The sequence below is a fragment of the Ranitomeya variabilis genome, chromosome 4 (genome assembly GCF_051348905.1).
Source record: "Ranitomeya variabilis isolate aRanVar5 chromosome 4, aRanVar5.hap1, whole genome shotgun sequence".
Lineage (NCBI taxonomy): Eukaryota > Metazoa > Chordata > Amphibia > Anura > Dendrobatidae > Ranitomeya > Ranitomeya variabilis.
Genome location: NC_135235.1, coordinates 45978660 through 46001484, shown reverse-complemented (window position 1 = coordinate 46001484; position 22825 = coordinate 45978660). Strand labels below are relative to the sequence as shown.

The window sequence follows — 22825 nt, the reverse complement described above, 5'->3', positions numbered from 1 at the left end:
GATAACCAAAGCCCCTCCACTTCCTGTAAATAGTCAAAGCCCCACTTCCACATTATACACCAAAAACCGCAGCAACTGAGCGATAAAATACCCAAAAAGAATATATGATATTTATTGCAAAAGTCACTTTATTAGAAATAATATATATATACATCAATCAGGAAAGGAGACATAAGGAAGCAAGGCTTACATCGTTCCACACATGTTTGGAAACGCTGGGGTGCCTATTGTGGGGATAATATTAGCTATATATAAATACATACAAAAAGTTGCATAGCTTGGAATTATTGCACTGTCGACACAGGTAGATGGACTGACATTTGGCTAACAAAATAATTAGTGATACAAATCAAGCATATAAATTACCTGGACAACCAAGTTAGATCCAACCACAACGGGCACCCGCCCCAACGCACGTTTCGTCCAACCCCCACTTTCAGTAGATAGTCAGAGCTCCACTGCCACTTCCTGTAGATAGTCAAAGCCCCACTCCCACTTCCTGTAGATAACCAAAGCCCCTCCACTTCCTGTAAATAGTCAAAGCCCCACTTCCACATTATGTAGATAGTCAAAATCCCACTCCCACTTCCTGTAGTCAAAGAACCACTCCCACTTCCTGTAGATAGTCAAAGCCCCACTCCCACATCCTGTAGATAGTCAAAGCCCCTCCCCACTTCCTGTAGATAGTCAAATCCCCACTCCCACATCCTGTAGATAGTCAAAGCCCCACTCCCACTTTCTGTAGTCAAAGCTCCACTGCCACTACCTGTAGATAGCCAAAGCTCCACTCCTACATCCTGTAGATAGTCAAAACCCCACCCCCAATTCCTGTAGATAGTCAAAGACCCACCCCCACTTTCTGTAGATAATCAAAGCTCCACTCCCACTTCCTGTAGATAGTCAAAGCCCCACCCCCACTTGCTGTAGATAGTCAAAGTCCCACTCCTACTTTCGGTAGATAGTCAAAGTCTCACCCCCACATTCTGTAGATAGTCAAAGCCCAACTCCCACTTTCTGTAGATAGTCAAAGTCCCACCCCCACTTTCAGTAGATAGTCAGAGCTCCACTGCCACTTCCTGTAGATAGTCAAAGCCCCACTCCCACTTCCTGTAGATAACCAAAGCCCCTCCACTTCCTGTAAATAGTCAAAGCCCCACTTCCACATTATGTAGATAGTCAAAATCCCACTCCCACTTCCTGTAGTCAAAGAACCACTCCCACTTCCTGTAGATAGTCAAAGCCCCACTCCCACATCCTGTAGATAGTCAAAGCCCCTCCCCACTTCCTGTAGATAGTCAAATCCCCACTCCCACATCCTGTAGATAGTCAAAGCCCCACTCCCACTTTCTGTAGTCAAAGCTCCACTGCCACTACATGTAGATAGCCAAAGCTCCACTCCTACATCCTGTAGATAGTCAAAACCCCACCCCAATTCCTGTAGATAGTCAAAGACCCACCCCCACTTTCTGTAGATAATCAAAGCTCCACTCCCACTTCCTGTAGATAGTCAAAGCCCCACTCCCACTTCCTGTAGATAGTCAAAGCCCCACCCCCACTTGCTGTAGATAGTCAAAGTCCCACTTCTACTTTCGGTAGATAGTCAAAGTCCCACCCCCACATTCTGTAGATAGTCAAAGCCCCACTCCCACTTCCTGTAGATAGTCAAAGCCCCACTCCCACATCCTATAGATAGTCAAAGCCTCACTTTCAATTCCTGTAGTCAAAGCTCCACTCCCACATCCTATAGTCAAAGCCCCACTCCCACTTTCTGTAGATAGTCAAAGCCCCACTCCCACATTCTATAGATAGTCAAGCCCCACTCCCACTTCCTGTAGATAGTGAAAGCCCCACTCCCACATCCTATAGATAGTCAAAGTCTCACGCCCACTTCCTGTAGATAGTCAAAGTCCCACTCCCACTTCCTGTAGATAGTCAAAGCCCCACTCTCACTTCCTGTAGATAGTCAAAGCCCCACTCTCAATAATAATAATAATAATCTTTATTTTTATATAGCGCTAACATATTCCGCAGCGCTTTACAGTTTGCACACATTATCATTGCTGTCCCCGATGGGGCTCACAATCTAAATTGCCTATCAGTAGGTCTTTGGAATGTGGGAGGAAAACGGAGTACCCAGAGGAAATCCACGCAAGCACGGGAATAGCATACAAACTCCTTGCAGATGTTGTCCTTGATGACTTCATGTAGAGAGTCAAAGTGCCACTCCCATTTCCTGAAGATAGTCAAAGACTCACTCCCACTTCCTGTAGAGAGTCAAAGCCCCACTCCCACTTCCTTTATATAGTTAAAGGATCATTCACACCTGGAAATTAATTAAAACGTGTACAATATTGGCGTGTGAACACTATGATTGCTAGCTTAGCAGCTCTTAATAAGGCTTCCACAGACAGGCTTAACGCTATCCAATTCCCGTAGCAGATCCCAGGGGTGCCCTGGCCTTCATCCTTTAACCCCTGTACAGAGATCTAAAATTTCACAGGGGCCCCTGTGTTGAGACAATGGAGTAAGGAAAGAAGGGGTCATTACGAGGAGGTTAAAGTCAGGGATAGAATCGTAATGCAAGTGGGTGGTCAAAATACTATCCAAGGTTAGAAACACAATAATCAAAATAGCACCACAAAAGCAGAGAACAGGGATGTGAACCAGGTCAAGCAGAACTTTATAACTGGCAGTTTGTAATAAGGATACAGGAACTTAAAAAGCCATCAGCCCTACCCAGGGCACTCAGTAGGGAGCTAACACAAACCTGTCAGTGGGCAACTGACTCTGGGCCCATCACATTCAATGATTAATTGATTTGCAAGACTGTAAGTGGAGCATCTCTCTTTATTGTTTACTAGGCACAGCTCTGCACTTCTACCTTGAATTACAATTCAAGTACTTAGCCCTATTCAAGTAATTGGGACTGAGCTACAATACCAGGCAAACAATGAAGAAGGCGTGGCACTCACTTTACCACTTTGACTAAGGAAAATCTAATGAAAAATAAGATACAATTCAACGTGAGCGTCTCTTCTGCTGCAGGCCATGTACTGCCCACAATATAGGAAATCAGACATTAAAAGGGATTTTAAATTGATGGTCGAAAATGGTATGATCAGCCTTGACCAACCGCCAGGGATCGACCTCAATCTGCATAACGAAGGGGCTATAGCACTTGAATGACTTACGCACCTTAGATCTGAACATTGCTCCCTACACCCCACTCTGTGATCCTATGTGATCCTCTGCCTGGGTCTACATAAGGCTCACCAAGACACACACTTGTGTCTTGGTATTGAGACTTTTTAGTTACACCGAAGTTCTGCCTGCTACCAGTTCCTGGTCTTCAATGACCTCTGTTACCCTGCTCCAGGTCTTCCAGGACCTCTGCTGATCTCCTGTCCACCTGCAGCTTCCAGGAAGTTTCAGGTCCGCTTGCGGCTTCCAGGACTTCTGGTACCTGACTGAGGTCTCCAGGACCACTGATACCTGTCTGTGGTGTCCAGGACTTCCGCTACCTATTCCTGGTCTCAAGGACCGCTGCTACCTGTCTGCAATGTCCAGGACCTCTGCTCCCTGATTATGGCATGCCTCAACTGCTTGCTGCACTGATGGCCGTGTCTGTTGTGAATTCCGTTTTCGGACTCCCTCCTGTGGTCATGAATGGTACTTTGTTGAGTTCTGTTCGTGGGCTCCCTCTGGTGGCTTTGAGTGATACTGCTGCTCTTTAGCTGCTCCCAGCTGCCTCTTTTTCTGCTTTGCTGGCTGCCTATTTAACTCCACCTAGATCTTTACTTGTTGACAGCTGTCGTTGTATTCAGTACTGGTTCAGATCTCTCTGGGACTTCTCTGGTGACCTGTCTCCTTCAGGAGAAGCTAAGTTCATGCTAGTTCATTTTTGCTCATTGCTTTGGAAAATGTTTCTCAGTACATGATAAGTTCAGTCCATCTTGCTTATATGCTATTTTCTTGCTTGCTGGAAGTTCTGGGGTGCAGAGTTGCGCCCTCACATCGTGAGTCGGTGTGAGGGTCTTTTTGTATTCTCTGCGTGGATATTTTTTGTAGTATTTTATACTGACCGCACAGTTCCCTTGCTATCTTCTTACTATTTAGGATTAGTGGGCCTCTTTTGCTAAAACCTGTTTTCATTCCTATGTTTGTATTTTCCTCTTAACTCACCGTCATTATTTGTGGGGGGCTACTTTACTTTGGGGAAATTTCTCTGAGGCAAGTGAGGCTTTTGTTTCTCTCTAGGGGTAGCTAGCTCTCCGGCTGTGAAGAGGCGTCAAGGGAGAGTTAGGTAACGCTCCACGGCTGCTTATAGTGTGTGTGATAGGATCAGGGTTGCGGTCAGTAAAGTTCCCACATCCCCAGAACTTGTCCTATATTTCTGGTTTAACTATCAGGTCATTTCTAGTGTTCCTAACCACCAGGTCCATAACACGTGTCCCCACCCGGATCTTGGGATTTGAAGATCCACCTTAACTAGTGAGACTAATGGAATGAACCGACCTGCGGCAACAGGTACAGCTATGCTTGTTTGGACATTATTGAGCTTGGATAAATAATGATGGGACAAGCCAATGAGTGAAGTGTTCCTTCTGTCTGCTGCTTGGTGGGTTCATACCCCAAACTGTTATGCACTGACCTTTTCTCCTATGGATAGGCCATGATATTGAAAGTCTCCACTCCCATTAAATGTTCCACCATTGTGGTGATACTGTCAAATGGCGTAAGAAAGTTTTTGCTGCTTTTTTGTGGTGCACTTGTGTTGTGGTTAGATTCCACATGGCTAATTTCAATCTTAGTTACCAGGTTTATTACACGACTTATAATAATACACTTTACGCAGTTTACTTTGAGGGCAGATTATAAACCTTATATAAACTGTCAGTAATTATGTAACAATGAATAATTTATCATCATAAAAACCATTCACATCCAGATAGTGACGTCTGCAGAAACATTTACAAGAAATATTCATGGCTGGATTGTATCTTCTAGAAGGACCAGATGGCTTTGGTCCATAAACCCATATACTGATGAGTCTAGCTCTTTAGACTTGTAAAACAGAAAAAAGGAAATGACTGCAAATCCTGTACAGGTTTATGTACTCTAACCAGGCAAGCTGTGATCTATTTTTTTTTTCTCCCTGAGGACAACTTGCGGGGTTGTCCACTACTTAGATACTGATGACCTATTCTTAGGATATATCATCAATATCACATCGTTGGGGGTCCGATGCCCGGCACTACCATTGATCAGTTGTTTGCAGCAGTAATGTAAGTAGTGTACAGAATTAAGACAACACAGCTCAAAACACTGCATAGTGGCCATTCTCAGGTACTGCAGCTCAGCTCCTATTAAAGTGAATTGGAGTGGAGCTGAAAGCATCTGATCCATATGCGTGCTAGTTTGTTAGACCCCCAATGATCTAAAAGGATAGGTCATCAACATCTAAGTAGTTGACCACACCTTTAACTCAGTGTCTGGCTATCTTTCTGTAGACTGGGGCTGGGTTTGACTTTTGGTGGGCCCATATAGCCAGGATAACCATATCCACATAGAAGTCAGCTGAAGATAGTCAAGACTCTGGTCTGATATCTCCTTTTTCTTAAAGGAGAAGGTCGATTTAAATAACCCCTCCAGTATGATGTCATCATTATCCCCAGAGGTAAAGGACTGAGTAAAAGATGAGATGTGTAAGTCAGGAGGCTGCCAACCGGCAGATGGCGAATTCTAGGCTGAACCTGTAAACTTCGCAGCAGCTGTGTGAGATCTCTACCGAGAGGGGTCTTTCTCATGCTAATGTAGGGGTTTATGCACCCAACTGGCTACACCAATACTCCACCTATAATCCGATTCATGGACGTGGATGGAGCAGGAATTAAATGATGTACAAAGCAGACGACATTATGTGTCATTTAGAAATGTCAAAGACCTGATTCATGACTATATAGAGGCCTTACGTTCCTAATTAACAGGCTTAACTGTATTATGATGCTGAGATACCGATGTAGCAGAGCTGGATTGGTCACTGAACTTCATTAGGTTGGTTTATATTTAGTCCTATAGAAAGGGTCTGTTCACACTACTATAGATAAGTAAATACAGCTGCTTCTTGGATTAAAAAATATAATGCTGTAACTGGAAAAGACACGAAACGCACCTAGATTTATTATGGCCAGTAGTATAGCTATACCTGTTTATAGGTAAACAAGAAACCATTATCTACTGACTTTTGATGCCCTGGTACAAGGAGCGTTGTGCTCTATGGGGCGTCATTCTTTAGAAATAAGAATCGTTCCATTTGCTGAGCGTTGGTTATATTAGCAGTGATTGATTGGCTGTGCAGATGCTGTGGGTATCTGTCCCAAAAGCCCCATCAATGGCCTTTGTTATACTTTATGCTTGGCAGCAATATAATAATGTGCAAGTTGTCAGCCATAACATCTAATTCTTTAATTGAGCACCGGGGCAGATGTAGCAGTGACAAGTGCAAAACCAAGTTTACATATCAGACACAAACTATATATATTACTGGTATAAGACCAAGAAACAAAGATGATGGTGCTTTAAGGGGAATGTGTTATCAGAAAATGATCTATTTTTTAAAATCAAGATGTATAATCTTTTTTTAAATGTTGGTGAGATCAGTCTCTGGGCCTTGGTGGAAGGCGGCTGGAAGATCCCTCGGTGGCGCCGCAGGCGGCGCGAGATGTCTCCGATCCGGTCCCGCAGTAGGCGATGCACTGTCTCCCCGCGGTGATGAATCCTCCGGGTCCTTCGGCATGTGGTCTCCAGGTATGGGCACAAGATGCTGTAGAGGTGTAGGTCCACGGCAAAGCGGACAAAGCAAACAGTTCAGTAGACAAGGCCGCAGTAGAAGCACACAGTCCAGTGGTCACAGCCTCAGTAGCAGGCCGGTTATCTGTGGGCACCGCAGGGATTTGACTGAGCGGTGCCTCCGTGGTGGTCAGCGACACGATGCTATGCACTTTGCACCAGTCACAGCACGATGCAGAGGTCTCTCTGAGCTATGTCTCTTCAGTCGTGGTGGACTCCCTAACTGGGTATGATGGCACAAATAGCTGGCGTGGGTAAGTTGAGAGGGAGTCAACCGTCTCTGTACTCACACTCTGGTTCCCCGCCAAAAGTCAGACCCACCCCCACCAGTCAGGGGTCCTGAACTGCTCCGGTAAGAAATCTCTTCCCCCCCAGAATAATGGTGACAGTCCCAACAGTTCCGGCCCAGACACGCAGGAGGGACCGTTAGCCTTGTCCTGCTCCCTACACTATGGAAATAAAAATTAGTGTAACATAACATATTTTTTTTATTTCACTCTCCTGAAAGAATACTGACAACTTGCCATTTTCACATAATGGACAGACACTGCCTGTTCTATAGAGATCACTTCCCAACAGCCATCTCATTATCATCACAGGAAGGATTACAATCACAGGTAAAGCCTAGATGCAAATAGAACATGATCCACCATCCATAATAGGCGATGTCACAGCTCACCTCTCCCCCCTCCCTGCATGGCAACCACTGCACAGATCACACAGCATGCGTGGTACCCCAGGAGTTCGGTTGCCACAATGGCATTGCCTTCCTCACGGGGGGGGGGGGGGGGGTGTGTGATGTAATGCCTGGATTCAAATCAGGTAAGAATTACATGCAACACCTTCCTAACTCCAGGCCGGAAGGGGGAGCTCTAAGCCCGATTTCAGGGTAGCTTCCCTTAAAAATTCTGGTCTGGAGGCGGTGTTAGAGAGTTTCGTGTGAGACACTGAAGGGAAAGGAAGCAAGAGAGAGAAGCCTGGGGTCTGGAGCCACAAGTGGGCTAACCCCACAAAAAAGGGCAAAGAAACCGGACACTGGAGTCTGTGGTGGTGAGAGGATTGCATACTCAGCCACCAAATCCGGGGGGCAGGAGATTCCAAGTCTCCTGTCCAAAACTGACATCTGAGGGCAACACAGCAGGTCAGGAGCCTGGGGTTGCCAGTGAGAAGGCAGTGCCCACGACAGGCTCAGGCTGTCAGCCATATGGGTTGGAAGTACAGACACTGAGAGGACTTGTGCAGAGCTTCAGGCAGCAAGGGTCAGATACAGTTGTGGCCAAAAGTATTGACACCCCTGCAATTCTGTCAGATAATACTCAGTTTCTTCCTGAAAATGATTGCAATCACAAATTCTTTGGTATTATTATCTTCATTTAATTTGTCTTAAATGAAAAAACACAAAAGAGAATGAAGCAAAAAGCAAAACATTGATCATTTCACACAAAACTCCAAAAATGGGCCAGACAAAAGTATTGGCACCCTCAGCCTAATACTTGGTTGCACAACCTTTAGCCACAATAACTGCGACCAACCGCTTCCTGTAACCATCAATGAGTTTCTTCCAATGCTCTGCTGGAGTTTTAGACCATTCTTCTTTGGCAAACTGCTCCAGGTCCCTGATATTTGAAGGGTGCCTTCTCCAAACTGCCATTTTTAGATCTCTCCACAGGTGTTCTATGGGATTCAGGTCTGGACTCATTGCTGGCCACCTTAGAAGTCTCCAGTGCTTTCTCTCAAACCATTTTCTAGTGCTTTTTGAAGTGTGTTTTGGGTCATTGTCCTGCTGGAAGACCCATGACCTCTGAGGGAGACCCAGCTTTCTCACACTGGGCCCTACATTATGCTGCATAATGCCATGCACACGGTCAAGCAGTCCAGTGCCAGAGGCAGCAAAGCAACCCCAAAACATCAGGGAACCTCCGCCATGTTTGACTGTAGGGACCGTGTTCTTTTCTTTGAATGCCTCTTTTTTTTCTCCTGTAAACTCTATGTTGATGCCTTTGCCCAAAAAGCTCTACTTTTGTCTCATCTGACCACAGAACATTCTTCCAAAACGTTTTAGGCTTTTTCAGGTAAGTTTAGGCAAACTCCAGCCTGGCTTTTTTATGTCTCGGGGTAAGAAGTGGGGTCTTCCTGGGTCTCCTACCATACAGTCCCTTTTCATTCAGACGCCGACGGATATTACGGGTTGACACTGTTGTACCCTCGGACTGCAGGGCAGCTTGAACTTGTTTGGATGTTAGTCGAGGTTCTTTATCCAACATCCGCACAATCTTGTGTTGAAATCTCTTGTCAATTTTTCTTTTCCGTCCACATCTAGGGAGGTTAGCCACAGTGCCATGGGCTTTAAACTTCTTGATGACACTGCGCACGGTAGACACAGGAACATTCAGGTCTTTGGAGATGGACTTTTAGCCTTGAGATTGCTCATGCTTCCTCACAATTTGGTTTCTCAAGTCCTCAGACAGTTCTTTGGTCTTCTTTCTTTTCTCCATGCTCAATGTGGTACACACAAGGACACAGGACAGAGGTTGAGTCAAGTTTAATCCATGTCAACTGGCTGCAAGTGTGATTTAGTTATTGCCAACACCTGTTAAGTGCCACAGGTAAGTTACAGGTGCTGTTAATTACACTAATTAGAGAAGCATCACATGATTTTTCGAACAGTGCCAATACTTTTGTTCACCCCCTTTTTTATGTTTGGTGTGGAATTATATCCAATTTGGCTGTAGGACAATTCTTTTTGTGTTTTTTCATTTAAGATAAATTAAATGAAGATAATAATAACAAAGAATTTGTGTTTGCAATCATTTTTAGGAAGAAACTGAGTATTATCTGACAGAATTGCAGGGGTGTCAATACTTTTGGCCACAACTGTATACAGCGCAGAAGGAAGGCCTCCGAACCCACCTGGTTAGGTGGATCCCAAGCTGTTTCCAGGCTGCCCGGACCCCATCACCACCTGCTACCTGTACCCTGGACTGTACCTGCATTTTATCAGTAAAAGTAAAGGAAACTGCTATCCCTGTGTCCTTCAATTATTTCCTGCACCCTCAGTCCTGCACTTCACCGTTAATCATCCCTCTTACTAGGTTTACTGGTAACCCTGGGGACTAGGCTCCACCTGTGGGGAGCTATACCAACCCTGCTGCAACTCCATCAGCCCCAGTGGACTCATTTAAGCAGCGTTGGCCACTCCTGGCCGAATACCACAGGTGGCATCACGAATAATAACTTTCATAAACTTTATTCCCCATTCACACCCCCTTTTACTGGATGCCCAGGGCCACGGACTGGGTCACTGCCACTGTGACCACCCCTTTTAGTACTGCCGGACCCGACCTGAGTACCCTACGGCCCTGGTGGGCGCTCCACATACCCACAATTCTATCTCATAGTTTGTTATACAGTTGCTTCTCACAAAATTTGAATATCATCAAAAAGTTAATTTATTTCAGTTCTTCAATACAAAAAATGAAACTCCTAAATTATATAGAGTCATTACACACAGAGTGATCGATTTCAAATGTTTATTTCTGTTAATGTTGATGATTATAGCTTACAGCCAATGAAAACCCAAAAGTCATTATCTCAGTAAATTAGAATACTTTATAACACCAGCTTGAAAAATGATTTTGAAATCCGAAATGTTGGACTGTTGAAATGTATGTTCAGTAGATGCACTCAATACTTGGCCGGGGCTCCTTTTGCATCAATTACTGCATCAATGCGGCGTGGCATGGAGGCGATCACCCTGTGGCACTGCTGAGGGGTTATGGAAGCCCAGGTTGCTTTGATAGCAGCCTTCAGCTCGTCTGCATTGTTGGGTCTGGTGTCTCTCATCTTCCTCTTGACAATACTCCATGTATTCTCTATGGGGTTAAGGTCAGGCGAGTTTGCTGCCAATCAAGCACAGTGATACTGCTGTTTATAAACCAGGTATTGGTACTTTTGGCAGTGTGCACAGGTGCCAAGTCCTGCTGGAGAATGAAATTTCCATCTCCAAAAAGCTTGTTGGCAGAGGGAAGCATGAAGGGCTCTAAAATTTCCTGGTAGACGGCTGCACTGACTTTGGTCTTGATAAAACACAGTGGACCTACACCAGCAGATGACATGGCTCCCCAAACCATCACTGATTGTGGAAACTTCACATGTTTTTTTTCTGCAGCTTCTTTCCTGCCAAGAGATCAGGTTTTGTTGCAGAAAAAAATGCTGAAAACACACCTAGTGTGAACTTACCCAAAAGGTCTCTCCAGGACAGCAGTGGGTCGTTGTGGACACTGCTGTGATTCCGGTACTTTAGTGGAATTGTTCTGATCTCCACAAGTAAATTGCAGATATCGCCCGGCCCTCAGAGAACAAAGCCGCGTCTGCACCTGCAGCACATGACCGCGGAAAGAGGTCGGGGAAGTTCTGTCACAGACAAACAAGTATTTTGCTACAAGCGTTTTCCAGATGAACGGATCGAGACAGCGGCAGTTCTGACATTATGCTGAGCGACATCTACGAAGTCTCACAAGGGAAGAAATAAAAACTGCTCAGCAAATGGCTCCAATGATTGCATGTCAGAGGCAAAACTCCAGCGCACGGGCCGAGAGATTCTGCAAAATGTCACTCTTCTTATTTCTAAAAACTGCAATCAGGGTTTTACATGTGTATTTTAAGAAGAAAAGCGCGAGAAATTATTTCCAATTTCTGTCTCACATAGAAATCAGTGATTATAGTAAAAACGTCATTGTGTAATTCTGTATGAATATGACAGTCACAGCAATGTAAGAGCTCATATTGGACCTTCAGCTGTTTATTTATATTTTTATGGTTTAAACCCCATTTTAGGTTTGAATAGGCGATATCATCTCATAAATTGATAGAATATTGCTGGAATTTGTGTTACTTCTCTGGATCCAGCGTCAGACTCCCATCTTGCCATGGCTGTCTCCCTATTCTTCTGTGTGTTGCTCCCTGACCATATAGGCCGGCTCAGGCTTCTGGACGCCGCCTGAGTATTCAGGTAATTGATGCCCACACAATTATTTTACATGCTGGACTCTGCTACATCTGGTCTTCTGGCAGGCTGAGTTCTGCTTTACATGATGGCCTTTGCTACGATCCACATAGTGTGTCTCCTGACAAACCCATCTCTGCATCACAACCAGGGCTCATCTTCTATCTGGACAGTGTGTCTCCTGACAAATCCAGATTTGCTCCACATGATCGGCTCTTCTACATCCATATTGAGCGTCTGCTCACCTACCCAACTCTGCTACATAAACTTTGCTCTACTCTTCCAAGGTATCTGTCTACATACTCAGCTCTGCTATTCCATGACCAGGATGCCGTCAATCATTCTCATCTCTCTTACTGTAACTGCTATTCTGCCTTCACAGCCACCGTTCCTCCAGCCATCATCCAGCTTTTCAGCCTCCTTTTCTTCAGCTGTTCTCCTCGCTGCTGCATCAGCATCATCAGTCTGTGCTGCATTGTATCTGCTCACCTGGACCAAACACCAAAGACTTCGGGATGTACTTCACCAGGTGAGACATGATAATATCGCAGCGCTGAACTCACCAAAATTTCATTTATTAAATTCTTATTTTCAGTGTTTATATACATCTTGACCGGCTTCTGAGTGTGGTTGCGTTTGTTAGTATTCTAGAACAGTACAGTCCCATTAGCCGGCACCTGTCGAATAATTTCACATGAACATTTTTTGATCCATTTTCTCTTCTTGTGCTGTTCTGGCGTAATAGACTGCGTCTGACTGTCCGCCTCCACCTTAAAATGAGTGCCATATTATATTATGACCTCTTGCTTACATTCTCCTTGTATTTTTACAGTGAGATCCTCCATGATTTGCATTCCCATGAAAAAAAAAAACTTTACGACCTCGGTATAAAAATCAGACCTGTGTATTAGCGATGTGACGTTCTTTTGATTATACTGCCCTCTTGTGGTTGTTATGCACTATACATGATGGCTGTGCACATACGTAGTCTTAGCTTACCAACTTCTTTAACATATATATTAAAATGTTGTGCTTCTCATGACAAACGTTAGTGGATGTTTTTGAAAAATTTAATGGTCTGTGCCCAATATAAATATATATAAATAAAATTGCAACTAGAAATCCACATGCCAGACTACGACCATTCCAAACAACTAGATTATAAAGCACCTTCGATATCATCGACAGTCCACCTGTGGCAGGTTTAAGGACCTTTTAAGCACAGTTGTGATTTAGTGGGTAAGCAAATTTAGCACACGGCATCTCGCCCTTACAGCGACACTTCCCTGCTCCTCTCTCCGTTGGATCAGCAGCAAGACTGACTTTCTCTCCAACACCACACAGGGCCAATTTATCAGTCTTTTATAGGAGCTGCAAAAGCCAGAATGAAGGTATGGGAGCGACCATTCCCACCCTTGCTCTTTGGCCGTTCCTAAATCCTTGACCTAAAATCCGGTCCAAAGAAAAAAAACCTCTGAGCAGCCTGTCGTTATTGGAGCCTTCATTCCAGGATCTAAATCACTGAGGCCAGCCACCTCGGTGACACATATCTTACATCTAAGATTTTACCATCTGCTTTCCTACATGGGCTAAGAATTAACAGGCAGGTAGTTGCTAACTATCTGCCTGTTCTGCCGGTGATTCCCCAGCTTCTGTTGACAACACGTCGTCAGAGCTGCGGATTTTTTTCCACTCTGCTCTGTCAACGGGGTGTGACTTCCAATGCCATGCTGATTGACAGCCAGCACTAACTGTGGGGTGCCAACTGTCAATCACCATAATGTCGGCAGTCATGCCCTGTCGACAAAGCAGAACGGAAGAGGAAGAGCAGCAGTGTTGATGTGGAGCAGCTGAATCATCGTTGACCGCTCTCTTCCAGCACCGAGAAGAACATGCAGGTAGTAGCTAGTTTTTAGATCCATAGTAAAAAAAAAAAAGTCCTGACAACCCCTTTAAATAAAAGATTTAACCTTTTTGGAATATTTTTAGGAAGGAACCATAGCTCCAATTTCATTAATTCTCTAAACTTGTAAGAGCTAAGGAGTTCACTTTTTTCTCTTATGAGAGGGAGAACAGCATTTCAGTTTGTGAAGATGAGCTCTTAAAGGTGCCGTCTACTTTTGAGGACTTTTTTTATTTCATTGCATATATTTGGGGGTAAATATTATTTTTGCAATTGGGTTTCTTGCACCGTTTTGCTTTTATAAACTCTTTGCTTTCTAGTACATTCAACTTTGATGTGGTCTGTGGTCAGAAATGAGCTGAAAGGAGTTCAGAAAAAGCCCAATAAAAAAGTTACAGAGTCTCCCATCACACTCCCATGGCAGCTGAGTGATGGATTCTTAGTCAACCCGTTCTGCAACTAGCAACAGACAATGCAACTCGGAAGCTATAAGAAAGCAAACGGTGCAACATTCTTAATGAACCTCAACAGCTAAAATAATTTTCAGCCCCAATTACAAGCACTTAAACTAAATGAAAAATGTGGACAACCCCTTTAATTAGGTGGAACTTACTTATTTTCTAGCAACTAATACAGTAAAGGGTAAAGAACAGATATATAGAGGGTAATAAAACACAATCTGTGAATCCATTTCTTGTTTTGGCTAAAATAATCTAATGTTGATAAATCTGCTCTTTTGCTCAGTAACACAATAGGTAAAAGAAAATGAATAATTTCCAATTTTTGCTTTAGTTTTCTTGCCTTTTTTTTGGTTCGTTTTTCCCAAAAATGCTGCAATTTCAGGCTCATTCAACATGTCAGCGCAACCTCACCAAAGTCAGACCTTTTGGATATCCTGGGTTAAATTTCAAGTTTCATGCCAGGTCTTCTAATGATCATAGTAATGAGCGTAAGTGCTCGTTACCCGAGTTTTCCTAGGGTGCAGGGGTATGGGCTGAGTATCGCGGGTGCTCGAGTGACATGTCCGAGTCCCTGCGGCCCCATGTTTCGCAGTTGTTAGCTACAAAACATGACATACACAAGCAATTCCGACATATTGTGACTGTCTAACAACCACGAAACATGTGGCCACGGGGACTCGTACATGTCACTCGAGCACCCGTGATACTCAGTCCATACCCGGGCACCCTAGACAAACTCGGATAGCGCTCATCACTAATTATCATATAACAATTAAAATACTGCAATCTTTCCAAGTGGCAGAGGGGCCATTGGGACCCGGTAGGCATTAGGGCACCGGGGGCTTTACGCAATCTTTACACCTCCAGTTGTGATGCTCAGCACCATACAAACTCTGCATCCGACCATACAGCTCTGCTGTCATCATAGTAGAAGTCATTTAATATTTCTTACCTTTAAAACATAATACTTCTGAAAAATATGTATTTTTTTTCGGTTTTCGGACATCTTATGCTCCTCTCACTTTGCAGTTTGGTAGACGTAGATGCATTGGGTTCGCTGTGATAATGCTTTCCTATGCAGTAGCAATGAGGACTTGAAAGTAAAAAAAAGTATGAAACTTCACGATGGATTGTAGAGGACGGACACAAGGGAAGAGTTTGTGCTTTTCTCTATAATGAATGTATACGGATTATATTATTATTATAGCAACTGGTTAGATTGAACAGTCCAAGATAAATCGGTCCAGGATGCTCTGTAGACACCACATCCAGAACTTCAACTTTAGATACTACAAGAACCACAGAGCAGAACGTATGCTCCTTCTCCTTTTATCCCCCTTCTCTGGTGCACATGGACGAGAATCGATGTAAAAGACGAGCAATTGGTTAGAGAGCTGCTAGATTGAACCATCCAGGATAAATGGGTCCAGGATGCTTCATAGAAACCACAACCAGAACTTCATCTTCAGAAACGATACAGAGCAGAACGTACGCTCCTTCACTTTCTACTCACCTCTGGCGCTCATGGACGAGAATGGATGTAAAAGTCAAGCAATTGTTTAGAGTGCTGCTAGATTGAACAATCTGAGATATATGGGTCCTGGATGCTTTGTAGATGCCACCACCAGAACTTCATCTTCAGAATCGACACCAGCCACAGGGCACAGCGTACGCTCCTTCTCTTTCTACCCACCTCTGGTGCTCATGGATGAGAATGGATGTAAAGGACGAGCGGACTTCTTTACAGAAGCAATTTAATACCTGCTTAGCAGGAAACCTAAGTGGATCCATTTGTGGTGAATCAGTTGAGTATTTCCCAGGCAAAGCTTTTGCTGTGTCTTATAATTCACTGCTGTAAAAGCCAGCAGAGCACCACTGCAGCCGGAGTCAAGAAAAATACATTTTGGCTTTGTGATATAATGCATTCAGTTCATTAAGCTTCATTTGCTGTCTGGTCCATTCTGTAAAGGTGTCGTACCGAGGTAGGCTGACCCTAAGTGAGAAGAGACAGAAGAGAAAAAGAGGGGACCTCTTCAGATATTTAGAAATCAACATAAATACTTTGCACATAATTATTTATTTTGAACTCCATAACCCTGCGTAGACCTATAGGAGCCGATTCATCACAGCTTTTATGTCACAAAAGTGTTGGAAAACCTTAGAAAAATCACAAAATATTTGTGCAAAAATTTTGCAACTTTTCTCGTTTTTACACCTGTTTGAATCAGCTCTGCCAAAATGGTTGGAATTGGAAAAAGAGCCGGGGCGTGGTGGGGAGTGAATGAGAACAACGTCCAATTCATCCAAACTGACAGTGTTTTGCATGGCAGAAACGCTACTCCAGTCTCTGACTGGAGTAGCTTTCCCAGGTGGCTCCATGGAGCTGCAGACCACTTAGAAAAAGAAAAAAAATTAATTAAGTAGCATGCGCTTAGTAACTAATTCAATGCTTACTGTACTCCACCAAGCTTGGCATAGGGCGAGTGTGGGCTACTCCATCCTTGATGAATCAGCACATTACTTTTATTATATTCAATTCTGACTGCCAGCAGCTGCCAGTAGAGGGAGCTCCCGAGTGTCCTGCATACAATATTCAGTAAGCTCCTCAGCTCCCTCTAGTGGGTACTTCAGGCAGCCATTTATTTTTTACAGGGTATAGAATCTTTTGACATGTTAAAAGCAAATGTCTGAAATTTTGTTTAGTGCCATCTGTAAAAATGGCAGTCACTTATAATTGAAAGGGAATCTGACACCAGGTTTTTGCCACTTAATCTGACTCTGATTCCAGACATATGTCACTTACTGGGCTGCTTGCTGCAAATTTGATAAAATCACGGTGTTTTATCAGTTAAAAATTATCATTAGAGGACTAGTAACCCTGCTGCCATGTAGTTCTCCACTATCATGAATTATGGATAACCATGCCCCCACCACTGATTCGCAGCTTCCTGCCTATGCACAGTGTACACTGGAAGCTACCAATCAGTGGTATGGGCGGGGTTATACAGAGCTCAGCATTCAGAGCTCAGCTGTATCTTCAGCAGAGAAAACAGATTTTATCAAAACTGCAGCAAGCAGCCCAATAGCTGACACATCACTGGAATCAGGGTCTCTGTCCCTACATCATCCTGTTCTTAGATGGGATGGCAAAAACCTGGGTGATAGATAACTTCATCATCTTTCATACATAATATTTTTTTTGTGTCTCTTTTAATGTCTCTCTCGGTCGCTCGGACTCTTACCTTGTACAAAGTGCAGAAGATCTAAGACCATAATATAAAAGCTAAAGAGAAAAATAAAAACAAAAATAAAAACTGAAATAAGAGGGAAGAGAGAAAAAGAGAAATGTGCTTTGTCAGTGAGATATCTCAAGCAGGAAGCAAATTTTATTAATACAAGATCCCACCCAATAACAATGTCGTCATTTTGATATGAAAGCTGTAGAAAGTTTAACTCTTCATTTTACCTTTTCTTCTAATTCCTTTATTTGTCGCTTTTGAAATTCTAATCTTTCCTCGAGCTCCTTTATTCTCTGAAAAGGAAATGTAACGTAGTGAGGACTCTGCAGAGCTTGTTCGTTACTTTTTTCATGTTTGCATCCATTTTTACCATCGGAACATTTTAAAGACTTCTTATATTATTATCGGGTTGTAAAAGCTGTTACATGCTTGAGCAGTCATTAAAGGGAATCTGTCAACAGGTTTTTTCTATGTAATCTGAGGAAAGGGCAGAGACACTGATTCCAGTGCTGTGCCACTTATTAGGCTGTGTGCTGTTGTTTCGAAGATTGTCAGTCCTGTCCAACTCCGCCCGCAGCACTTATTAGCATAAAAAAATGTGGTTTGGGCTGGAGCAGCTTTCTAAGCTCTGCTACATGCTACATCTAAAACTCTGATTGTATCATAAGTGCTGCACCCAGTAAGCTAAGTCATACATCGCTGGAATCAGGATCTCTTCCTACATTATGCTGCTCTCATATGAGGTAGCAAAAACTTAGTGACAGATTCCCTTTTATGCCTGGGTGCGCTTTCTGTCCTGAAACAGCGCCACTCTTGTCCACAGGCCGGGTCTGGTATTACATCTCTTCCAGACTGAAGTGAATAGAGTTGACCTGTCATAGCAGCAATAGTCCAAGGACAAGAGAGGTGCTTCTACTGAACAAATTACAGACAAATTTTTGCAATTCTGGGCAACCCCATTGAACGATTTAGATTATTGAGTTTACTGAACTAACCCCTTAAAATTCCAATATTTTTTTTCATTCTGTCATCACCACACTATGAAAAATAAATGTATTTTTTTTATTTTTTTCATTAGCATATTTAACAACATGTCTGGGTTTTTTAAATGTCACGGTTTTGGGATATATATTTATTGAATATGTTATTTTTTTAGGGGTTTGTTAAAAAAAAAAAAAGCAATTTTGGCAATTTTTGGAGGGATTTAGTTTTTACAGCATCAGGTAAAAATGTCATGTTAACGTTTTGGGCATCCTTCTGGTTACAGTGATACCCAATTGCCTTTCTTTTACTGCTTTTACAACTTTTACAACTTTTACAAAATCTTTCCATCACTTTTATTTCTTTTTGCCGAATTCCGAGCCACAACTTTTGTTTTACCTTCAGTACTGCTTCAGTGAGAGCTTATATTTTGAGGGACAGGTTTTTGTTTAAATTGGCGCCATTTTTGGTTCATAAGACGACCTATTGATTAGCTTTTATTCTCTGTTTTTGGAGGAGGATGAATTAAAAAAAACAGCAATTCTGACACTGTTTTTCTTTTTCCAGATATTGCTCGGAAACGTTTTACTGCATGTCGTTACAATTACGCCAATATCAAATTAACATAATGTCTCAGATTTCATGACATTTGCAAAATATAAAAAAAAAAATCATTCTTTTAAAATCATCTGTTTTTGTGATGTGATATTCTGAAATTACTTTTTTTTTTAAATGAAGCATTTCAGCACATAAATATTAGGCCACGTGCACACGTTCAGTATTTGGTCAGTATTTTACATCAGTATTTGTAAGACGGGGTTGCCCTATTAGTGGACAAACCCTTTAAATGAAAACCAGGAGTGGGTGATAAATACAGAAGTGGTGACGTGTTTCTATTATACTTTTCCACTGATTGTTCGACTGATGTAAAATACTGACCAAACCCTTGGATCCATAAATGATAGGTTGCCATTATCTGTATCTGCTTGTTGCGCCATCTACAAGGACGTCTTTATACCTGCTGTGCGTGCTGAATGATCTCCATTCGCTCCCGCAGGATCTGGGCGTCCCTTTCCCGGAGCTCGCTCATCACTTGTCGCTTCCACTGCTCCACCGCGCACTTCAGCTTCTCCTGTTCCTCATCAGAAAGAAGCTGAGACATCTTGGCTCCGGCCTCTTGCTGCAAGGCATCGTACAGCATGGCTTCCAGCTCCAAGATGTTCTAGTAAAGACATAAAATGGCCGTATAACCTCTCATGTGGGTTGATGATGCTAATGACTGTCAGAGTCTAATCCGAGGGTCATCTGAGTGTGATCCGATTCTCGCTCCGTATCACAGGTACGGAGAACTTAATTTCTCCATCCCCTCCATTGTCTGTGTCCGTGGATGTCGGACTGCACTCGGATGACATCTGAGTGCAGTCCAATGTTTCACACGCACCTATCGACTTGTATGGGTGCTCGTGATACAATCATTGGATACACCCTCGGCATGCTGAGGTTTTTTTCTTATTTCAAATAAGTATCCCTGTAACCTCTATTGTTTGATAAACTATGTAAAGATATTTAATAGTGCTTTGATATTGTCATTTGCATGAAAATACACTTAATTGTCTTTTAAAACTAAATAAATAAATTTTTTTTATCACCTTTCTTTTTTTTTTGCTTATAGACCACATAATATAAAGTTTAGGTCCAGGATTATGTGATAATTATTTTTTCGCTATATTAATGGAAGATTGTATTTTTTATTATGCAGAATTTAGCCTCACTATATATATATATATATATATATATATATATATATATATATATATATATATATATATATATATATATATATATATATGCAGCAGGGCTGGTGCCTAGGGCGGCAAAATATAAAGGGCGGCACTTGGTATTGTGGTAATATTCCTCAATACCAGGGTGGGGGGGGGCAGAATTAACACTAACTACAGAGCAGAGCTTACTGCATAACGTGTATACATAATAATAATAATTAGAATTAGAGAATTGGAGCTCATAAATCTTGATAATTAAGAAAATAACATAAAATGTTAAACTTCTTTAAACCAATAGTGATTGTAGTATACACTGCTGTTATACAAGTTTACATCAAACCAGGAACATTGGCAAAAGAAAATCTAATCGTTCGATGTAGCCGTTACCTTGTGAGCCTGATCCAATGACTTCTTCCTGAAGTCAAGTTCTTCATCCAAGTATCCCTTCTGTCTAGTAAACAGCTCCTATATTGGACAACCAACAATGAGAATGTAGAAGACAAAATCATCCGCATCTTAACATATCTGCAGTTCTGAGGGAGACGCATCTTACTTTCTCATTCTCCAGGTCCACCATCTTCTGCTGTAGAGCAGACTCCGTCACCTCTATTTGCTGGAGCCACTAGAAGAAGAGGATAAATATTATAGCCAAATAACAAGACAGATACAAATGTGTCTGCTCCTAATCAATCTCCAAATTTCATTTTCTCACTATACAAATATAATATTATGACATGCTAGGAAAACTTTTGACAGACTGCAGTTCACATCATCACCACTAGGTGGCCACACCGTAGACACATATAGCATAAATGACTGCCAGTAGGATGCCGAAATATCATGTTTTTCATTAAAACAGTCATTTGCCCCCGCGCTCATCTTGAGCAAGAAAAAAGTAGTATATAACATACCTTTTCAGCCAAGTTTAGGACCGTTCTAGCCTGAATTACAACCACTTGCTCTTCATTGGTTAAGCCCTGCAGTCAAAATACATGACATTAGTTAAAAACATGTAAAAAATAAAAGAATCACGACACCTAGATTAGGGGTTGTCCTGAACTAGGAAAAAGTAATAGTCTATGTTTTATTTTTCCAATAACAGCAATACTTTTTATATGGATTGTGTTTGGTATTGGATCTCAGCCCGTTTCAAGAAACTATAATACAGTATCAAAAAAGTATATACCGTATATTTTTTTATTCCTAATCCTTGACAAACCCATTCAGTGGAGTTGAATGAAAACTGCTTTTACCTGATGGGCTATTATGCAGAACTAATATTATTTTCAATGATTCATTGTGCTTTTTACATTTGATAAATGTGTTTTATGTCATTCGTTGCTAAAAGTTCTACTTAAATGTCTGAAAAGCTAAAATTTTAGATCTTAACATATTAGACTTAAATCATTGAATGCCACCTGGAATTACACTTGTTCATGTTGGGTAGAATCTACTATATAATTGTCTAAGGTCTCTTCCGTCTTTCTGTCTGTCTTTCTGTCTGTCACGGAAATCCAAAGTCGCTGATTGGTCGCGGCAAAACAGCCACGACCAATCAGCGACGGGCACAGTCCAATGGCAAAATGGCCGCTCCATACTCCCCGCAGTCAGTGCCCGCTCCATACTCCCCTCCAGTCAGCACTCACACAGGGTTAATGGCAGCGTTAATGGACCGCGTTATGCGCGTTAACGCTGCCATTAACCCTGTGTGACCAACATTTTACTATTGATGCTGCCTATGCAGCATCAATAGTAGAAAGATCTAATGTTAAAAATAATTAAAAAAAATAAAAAAATCGTTATATACTCACCTTCCGTTGGCCCCCGGATCCAGAACAGGCCTTTCCCGCTCCTCACGACGCTCCGGTGACCGCTCCATGCATTGCTATCTAGCAAGATGATGACGTAGCGGTCTCGCGAGACCGCTACATCATCATCTCGCGAGACCGCAATGCACTCTTGGGACCGGAGAGCGAGAGGAGCATCGGTAAACGCTTCGCCTGGATCCGGGGGCCAACGGAAGGTGAGTATATAACTATTTTTTATTTTAAATCTTTTTTTAACAGGGATATGGTGCCCACATTGCTATATACTATGTGCAATATACTACGTGGGCTGTGTTATATACTATGTGGCTGTGCTATATACTACGTGGGCTGTGCAATATACTACGTGGGCTGTGTTATATACTGTGTGGCTGTGCTATATACTACGTGGGCTGTGCAACATACTACGTGGCTGTGCAATATACTACGTTGCCTGTGCAATATACTACGTGGCTGTGCAATATACTTCGTGGCAGTGCTATATACTATGTGGGCTGTGCAATATACTACGTGGGCTGTGCAATATACTACGTGGCTGTGCAATATACTACGTGGCTGTGCAATATACGACGTGGCTGTGCAATATACTACGTGGGCTGTGCTATATACTACGTGGCTATGTTATACACTACATGGGCTCTTATATACTACGTGGGCTGTGCTATATACTATGTGGGCTGTGCTATATACTACGTGGGCTGTGTTATACACTACGTGGGTGCTTATATATCCTCGTGGGCTGTGTTATACACTACGTGGGCTGTATTATATACTGCGTGC

At 42.7% G+C, this 22825-nt stretch overlaps 1 protein-coding gene across 9 annotated transcripts in view; it reads right to left on the bottom strand.

The window, feature by feature from the left end:
• JAKMIP3 (Janus kinase and microtubule interacting protein 3) overlaps positions 1 to 22825 on the bottom strand; it is a 177625-nt gene that overhangs the window by 3516 nt on the left and 151284 nt on the right. For 8 of the 9 annotated variants that reach the window (XR_013214449.1, XR_013214448.1, XR_013214447.1 and 5 more), the window contains 7 exons: positions 21131 to 21196; positions 20773 to 20841; positions 20607 to 20684; positions 19457 to 19660; positions 17685 to 17750; positions 17461 to 17532; positions 15171 to 16211 (listed from right to left, as the gene is read on the bottom strand). Coding sequence is in view for 1 of the 9 variants with exons in the window: in XM_077258438.1 (XP_077114553.1) it covers positions 17482 to 17532; positions 17685 to 17750; positions 19457 to 19660; positions 20607 to 20684; positions 20773 to 20841; positions 21131 to 21196 (534 nt within the window). In the remaining 8 variants the exon portion in view is untranslated. Of the gene's footprint in view, positions 1 to 15170; positions 16212 to 17377; positions 17533 to 17684; positions 17751 to 19456; positions 19661 to 20606; positions 20685 to 20772; positions 20842 to 21130; positions 21197 to 22825 lie in introns of those variants that run through there. The other variant, XM_077258438.1, reaches the window with a different exon arrangement.